At 43.8% G+C, this 9,940-nt stretch overlaps 1 protein-coding gene across 4 annotated transcripts in view; it reads left to right on the plus strand.

The window, feature by feature from the left end:
* Positions 1–5,445, plus strand: part of Slc9c2 (solute carrier family 9, member C2 (putative)) — a 72,772-nt gene extending 67,327 nt beyond the window's left edge. For 3 of the 4 annotated variants that reach the window (NR_190824.1, NM_001429868.1, NM_001402392.2), the window contains 3 exons: positions 901–956; positions 4,867–4,929; positions 5,284–5,440. Coding sequence is in view for 3 of the 4 variants with exons in the window: in NM_001429868.1 (NP_001416797.1) it covers positions 901–956; positions 4,867–4,902 (92 nt within the window). In the remaining variant the exon portion in view is untranslated. Of the gene's footprint in view, positions 1–900; positions 957–4,866; positions 4,930–5,283 lie in introns of all 4 variants that reach the window. The other variant, XM_087581313.1, reaches the window with a different exon arrangement.
* The last annotated feature ends 4,495 nt before the right edge of the window (positions 5,446–9,940 follow it).

A 9,940-nucleotide genomic window follows, 5' to 3' on the forward strand; every position in this document is an offset into this window, starting at 1 on the left:
ATCTCACCTGTCCCAACTTGAGTACAGACAGAGTCGACTTGAGTGCTTTGGTGCATGAGACCATGCAATTATTTTTTTTTTTTTAAATATGTATACGAGTGCTTTGTCTTTCTGTATGGCTGCATGACAGAAGAGGGCATCAGATTTCACTACAGATGGTTCTGAGCCACCACACAGTTGCTGGGCATTGAACTCAGGACCACCCATCTGGAAGAGCAGCCAGTGCTCTTGACCACTGAGCCATCTCTCCAGTACCAACTATGCAATTCTTTTTTTTTTTTTTTTTCCGGAGCTGGGGACGGAACCCAGGGCCTTGTGTTTGCTAGGCAAGCGCTCTACCACTGAGCTAAATCCCCAACCCATAAACTATGCAATTCTTAAAGAGTTGCTAGTTTGAGAGACCTCTCTTTCATCAGCACCCCCTGGCAAGATACTAGACCAAAGGAAGCATTAATGTTCTTGAGACAAAATTCACGAATGGTGGCACTAGTTCCTTGAGTTTGGGCTGTCATACATATTTTGCTTTGAAAATTTTCAATAAGTTGCCATGGGAAAAATATAGAAAAGGTAGATGGTCTGGCAGTATGCAGTCCTCATTCCTGTAGATGGCAACTGTCAGTGAGATATCAACCGACTCCTGTAGTGGGAGTGGGCACTCTGCTCTGTAATCCACAGTGTATCCTGTTGCCTGGATACAGCCTGTGTTGTTTGTGGGACCTGATTGCTGGACTATATGGTAGGCCTTTAAGAGATTATTTACAAAACTCCAGGGGAAGAAAGTAAAGTCTGTTTGGAAAAGGGAAGAAGAAGAGAAGACCTAGGTGGAGAGAGCAGACTGGTATTCCAAACCTCCTGATGTCTTTACTCAAATATTCCTTTTTTCCCCCCTCTTCACCTCAGTCAGCACTGGTCTTCGAACGACCAAGAAAGACTACAGCTGGAAAAGAAAAGATGAGGTAATAAACCGGGCACTTGGGATAGGTTTTCCTTATTGTGACTATTAATCTACATAGCTAAAAAGACATTGCACAAGTCAGGTGTGGTGGTTCACACCTGTAATCCCAGCACTTAGGAGGCAGAGCTGGGGGACCTGGAGCTGGCAACCCAAGCTGTATGAGACCCTGTTTCTATAAATACACTGATAAATAGTGAGGTGAGGGAGCAAAATGCAGGTAGTGAGAAAAGACGCCTTGTTACAGGTCACAGCATTGGTCTAATTGAGACCAAGCTAATCCGTATTACTTAAAAACTAAAATTCGGAAACATTGTTTTCAATCGTGTAATTTTGAGGGCTGGGGCAATGAATGGCTCATTAGCTACTGTGTTTCCTCTACAATCTTTGAGGACCCTAAGTTTAGAAACTCCGCCTACAAACAGCATGCATGGCAGCACACTGCTGTGGGCTTGTAAATAGGGAAGAGAGGTGGAATGCAGGACTCACTAGCTAGCCCCTCTAAAATCTGTTTCTGGCTCAGTAAAAGACCTTGTCTCAAAAATTAAGTACGTAAATAAAAAGTGGAGACAGGACAAGGGAGAGGTCTGAGTACATCATCTTCTGCTTCCCTTCTGGGCACAGGCATTGTGTCATTCACATGAGTACACATACACATGTACAACATAGACATGTGCAGCTGACACACCCAGGTTTTCTCCCCTCTCTTTGTGGGAAGAGGAGGGACATCCATCAAGCTCAGATCTAAGCACAGCTGTCTTAAGCATTCATACTTCTCCCTTTTGGAGTGCGCTACTGGGGAGTCCGCACAGCCAGGCCTCTAAAGCCAGGGGTGGTGGGGAAGGGGAGGAGTTGGTGGGGGGAGTGTTGTGAAGTCACAGACTGATCATGGGCGTCTTCCTAGAGTATCATCCAAATTAACTGTTAGTTTCCTTAAAGTAACAGTTTTATATTAAATGCTACTGAGTAGGATGGCAAACTTATTTGGGTTTTTAAAGGCAAACCCAGACACTTTAAAAAGTATTAGTTTAATTAAAATATCATTACATCATTTCTCCCTCCCTCTTCAATCTCTCACTCCTCTGTTTACCTCCCTTTCAAATTCATGGCCTCTTATTTTTTTACTTATTGTTGTTACGTGTGTGTGTGTGTGTGTGTGTGTGTGTGTGTGTGTGTGTATGTGTATGTGTGTGTATGTGTGTGTGTGTGTGTGTATGTGTGTGTATAAGTATAAAAATGCAAGTTCTGTTGCTGACTCCATTTGGTGCTGCTTATCTGGATATTTTTGGGGGGCTGGCTGCTTGGAATTAGATAACCATTTATTTAGGGTTTCTCTCTGGGGAAGATTGATTCTCCCTGACTCAGCAGTTTGCAGTTGCCTGTATAACATCTAGGGGTGATTTTTCTATTCACGTTGGCATGCCCACTGGTGTCATTGTTCAGGTCTTGCTCAGACTGCCATATTGTTGAGATTTCGTGGGTGTAGGATATGACCTTGCAGCACTCTTTCTGTTCCCCTGGTTATAGCAATCTTTGTAGCCATCTTCAGTGATGCTCCCTGAGCCTCAGACATAAAGGACTGTACTGTAGATGTGTCCGCTTGGGGGTGGGGGTGGGGGGTGAAGGTTGTACCTCAGATTCAGTTGTTTTACATTTGGACTAGCTGTGACTTTCTGTAATGGTCCCTGTCTGTTGCAAAAGAAGGTCCTTTGATGAAGGGTGGGAGCTACAGTTACCTGTGGTTATAAAGACACGTATTTAGAATGTAGTTAGGTATTTTTTTTTTTAAGATTTACTTATTTATTTTATGTACAGCATTCTGCCTGCATATGTGACTGCAGGCCAGAAGAGGGCATCAGATCCCATTACAGATGGTTGTGAGCCACCATGTGGTTGCTGGGAATTGAACTCAGGACCTCTGGAAGAGCAGTCAGTGCTCTTAACCACTGAGCCATTTCTCCAGCCCTGTAGTTAGGTATTTTACTTGTTTAGGAAACTGGCAATAGTAGGCTCTCCTCAGAGATCTCTCACTACCTACGTGGAGTTGACTGAGTTTACCATCAGACAGGCAAGATTTCTCCCCTGTTGAATGGGCCATGGATCCAATTAGGTAGCCATGAGTTGCCACTGAGACATAAATGCCATTTTCACACCTTTTAGGGATACCTTGAGGTGCTGATCACTGCTGAGGGTCACAGACATCACAACAAAACCCAGGAATTTTGAAATGTCTTTCAAGCCATGTCTAGTTTTGTGCTCACTTTCCTTGATCTCCTCAGCTGCCAGAGCTGATGTGGAGAAGTTCAGGCAGTGCTAGAAGCCACGCCTAGATTTGTGAAGGCAAGGTACTTGTTACCCTGGGCCAGAACAGAATAGAGCCCAGGTAGTGGGACTGTCTGCAACTCTCAGGATGGTAGGGTCTCTGTTTAGTCTCTTAATAGCTCTTTTGAAACAATGCCTACCTCTGGGTGGAGTGGATGAGCAGACAGATCTGATAGGTTGACTGGGTATAGGAGTGATGGGTGCTAAGGACAGGCCTTAAGGGTCTTCATAGCCTGCCTCATTTTGATTTCTAATGACTAGATGTCCTCTAAGCAAAAGTCACACACACATACACATACCCCATCCTCAAGGAGATGACCACGCTAATGCTCTTTTAAGAGAAAATTGAGTCCCATCACCTACATTTATGATGAAGGTGATATGCAGTGCACTTGTCTGAAGAAATGGCAGCTGCAGCCATCAAGGTCATGGGCAGTAGTTCATGTTTGTGAGTACACTGTCACTGTCACTGTTGCTGAATTCAGACACACCAGAAGAAGGCATCCCGGATCCCATTGCAGATGGCTGTGAGCCACCATGTGGTTGCTAGGAATTGAACTCAGGACCTCTGGAAGAGCAGCCAATGCTCTTAACCACTGAGCCATCTCTGTAGCCCCAGTGGAAGGACCAGCTCAGCTGTTTTTAGGTGGCTCTTCTAGGGTCCTCCTCTCCTCTCTTACGGAAACCCCATTTCATAGGCGGAGAGAGATCCTGAGCATCAAACGGCTGTGCTTCTTACTTCTCCCTCTCTTCCGGGTTCATCATTATCACTATTATTTGTAAGACTGGGGGATTGAACCTGGGGCCTTAAGCATGTTAGGGGAGCATAGTACCAGTGAGTCATAGTCCCAGCCCACAGGCCCCATTGTTTTCTAAAAAGTTCCCACTTACGAATTTATGGAAAAAGTTTCCATGTACTCTGTAGTCACCCATAAAGCTAACTAGAATTTAAATTTCATGGCGCTTCTCTTCTTCTAAAGCACACCTTTGAGAGTTGAATTTATGCCGTGCCAATTGCTAATTAAACGCTCCCGCCAGGCGGTGGTGGCACATGCCTTTGATCCCAGCACTTGGGAGGCAAAGACAGGTGGATCTTTGTGAGCTGGAGGCCAGCCTGGCCTACAATGTGAGTTCCAAGGCAGTCAGAACTGTAACACTGAGAAACAGTCTCAAAAACAAAAACAAAAAGATTAATGCAGTTTCTCTTTATAGTATATGAATACACATAGATGGGGCTGGAGAGATGGCTCACTGTCACTTGTCACTCTTGCAGAGGAACCAAGTTTGGTTCTCAGCACCCCCATGGGTAGCTCACAGCCATCTCTAACTCCAATTCCAGGGGTTCTAGGCACACACACAGTACACATAAATGCAGGTAAACACCCAGGCACATAAAATAAAAGCAAATGATTAAATACAAATTAGAAATATACATGTTAATCATATAGTAACTCAGAGCCCCTTAGTAAATAAGTTCTTTTAAGGGAAAATGTGCCAGATAATAAAATAGAAACCTTTTCTTAATTTTTGATTCCATTTAATTGGTAAGAAGCTTTTTTCACAGAGTTCATATTTTTGACTTTCCTTTGCAGTTTGAAGGCGGACACCTCTTTAGAAAGACATATTAACGAGACAGCTATGACGTGTGGAGTCAGGTAAAGGCAGATTCGACAGCTCAGCACAAATGACGCCAACTTAGAAACTGCTCCAAGTGTTCACTGCCGCATTTACTTTATAAGTGATTAATGGGCCACCACAAACACTTCAGATCTTTAGTAGCTGCATTATACGTGAGGTGCTCAAAGTTCTTCAGGACAATATAAAATCCCTTAAAACTTAGTGATGGGACTCTTCCCCTAGCTGGGCCCAAGCCATCACAGAGTAAGTTGGCAAATGAGATAGATGTACGCTTGATTAATGTGGTAGTCTCAGTTACCTCACTCGCAGATTTTACTTGTGAAATTGCCATACTTCGTGCCTCTCTGACATTCTGTATCTTCCCGCTCTAGCTTAACTGTGCAGAACTTGGGGAAACGCCCTACAGTCTTGGTTACTGAAAACTCAGTGTGGGAGGAGTCTGCATTCTCACGATGCACAGTCCTGTCTGATGGAACTTTCTGCTTTACTTTTCAAAGTCAAATAAAGGTGGATGTTATGGTCAATGAATAACTGTTCAGAATCCATTATTCCTTCTCACTTCAACCAGACTGAGAATATATTATAGTTTTGAGAAAACAAGGACAGAGGCAGGTAGGTAGGTAGATAGACAGACAGACAGACAGACAGACAGACAGACAGATAGGAGAAAAAGTTGGAAGCTCTCAAACCTTCTCAGGGCAGGTCCTGAGTGGCTTCAGTGTGTCAGGAAATATCAGGTGTGGCTGCACACTGCTGAAACCTGACTGGACTTGACCACAGAGCTTCATTTTTCTGATCCGATATGTCTGGTGCTGTCGCTCAAGGGTGTCGCAGACCAAGCCCCTTCTTGTGCCTTACCCACACTCATCCTTGGCCTTGGTCTCTCACGACCTCGAAACACTGGTGTCACCTGGTGGTCTGCTTGCTTTTCAGGAGTGGTATAAAAGAGCTTTCAAACTACGTGGAGGGCTGCTTAGTTTTGATTGTCAGCCTGCCACAGCAGAGAAGTTACTTGAGAGAATCTCAGTTGAGGAATTAGCTAGATCGAGTGGGTCCATGGGCAATTTTGGAGTGGGGATTGTCTTGACTATTAACCAAAGTTGAAGGGGTGGTACCATTTCATGGGCTCTGAACTGCTTAAGGGTGAGAAAATATAAGCATCAAACAAAGACACATTTACTCTTCTTTGCTCTTGATTGTGGATGTGACATGCATGACCAGTTCCTGCCTTGACTTCCCCAAAATGATGGTCTGGAACCTAGAACCATAAATGAGATAATCCCTTTTCCCCCTTCCCCCTGTTAACTTCTGGTCCGGGTGATTTATCACTACTGTAGAGAAACAAGGACAGGTACCTTTGCCTTTGAGAGGGGAACAGACATTGGTGACAATAGTATTATTCTGCCTGTCAGCAGTACCTAGACTCTATATATGGCTCTGTGGTCCCAGTCTCTCGACTTCTCATTTTACTGGACTGCTCAGTATATTGAGTGCACATTTAACCTTGCACTCAAGTGTTGGTGGTATAGATGCACTAGAAAAGGCATAAGCTTTATGGTCTCGCTTAGGATGCATATTAGCATGGAGATGAAATGATTAGAAGATGGCACTTCAATGTATACAGAATGTGTTGCACTTCAGATAACTAGAAAGCAACCCCAAATAGGACAGTTCCCTGACGGTAGAAATTATCAAAGACTAGTTTTTCTTTCTCTGTTCTGTTACTCACTTGTTCAACTTTATTCTGTGGTTGCATTTTTTTTAAAAATCACATCCAGTAAAAGAAAAGAACAATCTCACCCCCCTACACCCCCTGTCAGGGTTCTCTAGAGTCACATAACTTATGGGTAGTCTCTATATAGTAAGGAAATTTGTTGATGACTTAGTCTGTAGTCCAACTCCCCACCAATGGTCAGCAGGAGCTGTGAATGGAAGTCCAAGGATCTAGCAGTTGCTTAGTCCCACAAGGCAAGCAGGCTCGCCAAGTCTTCCTTCTGCTGGAGTCCTTATGTAGGTCTCCAGCAGATGGTATTGCCAAGATTAAAGGTGTGTACCACCATGCCGGGGTCTGGGATTTGCTTTGTCCCAGATGACCTTGAACTCAGAGAGCTCCTTGCCTTAGTCTCCTGGGATTCACAGCCACTATGCCTCAAGATCTCCATGCCAAGATGCAGCTTAAAAACTTGTATCTCCCTGCCTCAAGAGCAGGATCACAGGTGAGCCTTCCAATTCTGGATTGTAGTTCATTCCAGATAGAGTCAAGTTGACAACCAGGAATAGCCACTACACTCCCCTCACCCCAAAACACCTGCAACCAACCCCTCCCCAAACACTGCTAATTACAGTTCAGCTAAAGAATTACTTTAGAAGTCCAGCATGGTGGCTCACACCTAGAATCCTAGCACTTGGGAAGTAAAAGTAGATCAAAATTTCAAGGCCAACTTACACAACACTGTTTCCAAAACAGAAAGAAAGAAAAGTAAATTCTAAAAATGTCCTAGGAGTCTCTTGTGCCTCACAGGCAAGAAGTAATCACTCACCACTGGTTTCTGAACCTGTCCATCAGAAGAGGGTGATAATGACTTTCTTTTTTTAAAATGTATGTGTATGCATACAAGCGGAGGCAGAGGACTATCTTAGGCGTTCTTCAGAAGCTGACCACCTTATCTTCACACAGGATCACTCAATGGGACCGGGACTTGCAGATTAGCTTGAGTTGGTTGGACAGGGAGACCTAGAGATGCACCTGTCTGACACCTCAATGGTGGGATTACAAGCACCACACTGGGGACTGTATGGCAAGCACTTCATAACTTGCATGGCTTTCAACAAGAAGGGACAATAAGGGAGGCCATGCCTAGGTGCTGCTTGTAGGAGCTGACAGTTGACTCTGTCATTTAAACTGTCACCTTCTCCTTTTGCTGACCTCTGAGGATGAAGATGAAACCGACTTTGATAAGACTAGGGTTCAGCTCATCACTGTGATCTTCTTAGAAGGCTATCTGGTCTACCAAGAGCATTTAATTCTGGAAGAGCCATAGGAACTACCTCCAAGTCCTTGTCTCTAGGGCCGGGGCAGTGGCATATACACCTTTAATCCCAGCAGTGGGGAGTCAGGAGTCAGGGGCAAGTGAACCTCAGAGAGTTTGAAGCTAGCTTGGGCTACATAGTGAGTTCCTGTTTCAAAAAATAAAAAGCCAATTCCCTGTTTCTTACAGCCATAATTCAGTTTCAAAAACAACAAAAACCCCACAAAATAATGAAATTCATTCTAAAAATAATTGAGGCCAAAATCTACCCTCCCCATTCACAATGCATTTAAAAATGTGTTTAGGATCACTCTTGTCCTGTACATGTCTAACACTATTTGAGTATTTTGTATTTGGTAAAGTCTTGGATTGAGTCTCATTTTCAAAACTGTTTAGCAGAATTAAAAAAAAAAAGCATTTCTATATTGACATTATTAATGTGGGCAAAATAGTCCAAATACCAAGATTTGGGAGTTTGAGTAAGGAGGATCAACATGTTTATGGGGAGGAGGGAAAAATGAGTTTGCGAATTCAATGGCAGACATTCCTTTGGCCAGTCAACCCAAGACTCAAGTTTGAGTGATCAACAACGGCAGTTTCGATTTTGAACTTTGTCATGAGTTGCTAGCATAGGGCATGGTAGTGGCTCTTGCAGTCTGAGCCCCCAAGAGCTGTGGCAGTAGGAATGACTTCAAGTCCAGCCTGGGTTACAAAAGCAAGACAGTATCCTAAACACAAGCAGAAATACCTCAACAGGAACTGGAAGCCAGACTTCCCATGAAAGCAAGGACCAAAGTAATCAAGTGTGTAAAGGAAGAGAGGGCAGTGAGGCACCTAACTAGAGGGAGATGACCCAGGATGCACCACTGCCTAGATTTTAACTCTCCAGCTTGACACATAGCAATAAACATCCAATGTTCAGGCCATGGCATCTGTGTTACAACCTAGACTAAGACCCATAATACCTTTCTACTCTGACTAGTACCAGTGTAAGTTAGAAAGAAAGTTCAGAGTAGAAAAACAAAACATACCACTACCTTACTTTAAGCCCCACTATACTGCTAAGACATTAGGTTAGACTATATGACCATTAGAATAGTGGTTTTCAACCTTTCTAATGCTGCAACATGTTATGGTGACCCCCTAACCATAAAATGATTTTTGCTTCTACTTCATAACTCTAAATTTGCTATTGTTATGAACTGTAATATAAATATTTCCCATTGGCTATCGGCAACCCCAAAGGGGTTATGACTCACAAGTTGAGAACCTGAGTTAGAAGTTGGTGATCTGCATACCTACTCCCAAGGAACTGGCCTAACATCCATGTAGGAATTCTGTCCTTCAGTGGCTCCTGGTTCACACCAAGATTTATCTGTCATACCCATGCCAATCTCAGCAAGAAGGAAGCACGCCCATCCGTTACAGCGAGAGTCTAAGATAGTACTTTAAAACATGACAACAGTTTTCTAATCAGGATTTTATTGTTGAACCTCACACAGCAGAATTTAGAAATGGCAACCCACTCCTTTAGGACATTTAGTGGCAAACAATGTCACTGCCTGTCTTTCATAAGGCGAGTTCACATTCACAGATCACTAGAGAGCAGACCTGGAAACTCCAGGAAGTACATGTGCTGTCTTCCACACATTCTTGGAAGCCCACTTTGATAGAAACTCACCATGGATTTCCTATAGAGAACTCTCCCCCCCCCCCCACCTCCCCTGCTTTATTTACTGAAAGTACAGAATTGAAAGTTTCTCCCCACTTTATGGTTCTCCACAATGGGTAACAGAAGATTCAGTTTGGAAACCTACAAAAGATGTTTATCATTCTAGCATGGAGCCCACACTGACACTACCTTGCTGATCACAGACCCTGCAGAGACCCTGCAGTCACCAACACATAATTCGTTTCAAAGAAAGCCAGTCAGCAGGGCGCTGTGATGGATGGAGGGGCAGAATGCTGGCGAAGGCACAGAGTAAAGAATCCCGAGAAT

Source organism: Rattus norvegicus, chromosome 13 (assembly GCF_021556685.1).
Source record: "Rattus norvegicus strain SHRSP/BbbUtx chromosome 13, alternate assembly SHRSP_T2T, whole genome shotgun sequence".
NCBI lineage: Eukaryota > Metazoa > Chordata > Mammalia > Rodentia > Muridae > Rattus > Rattus norvegicus.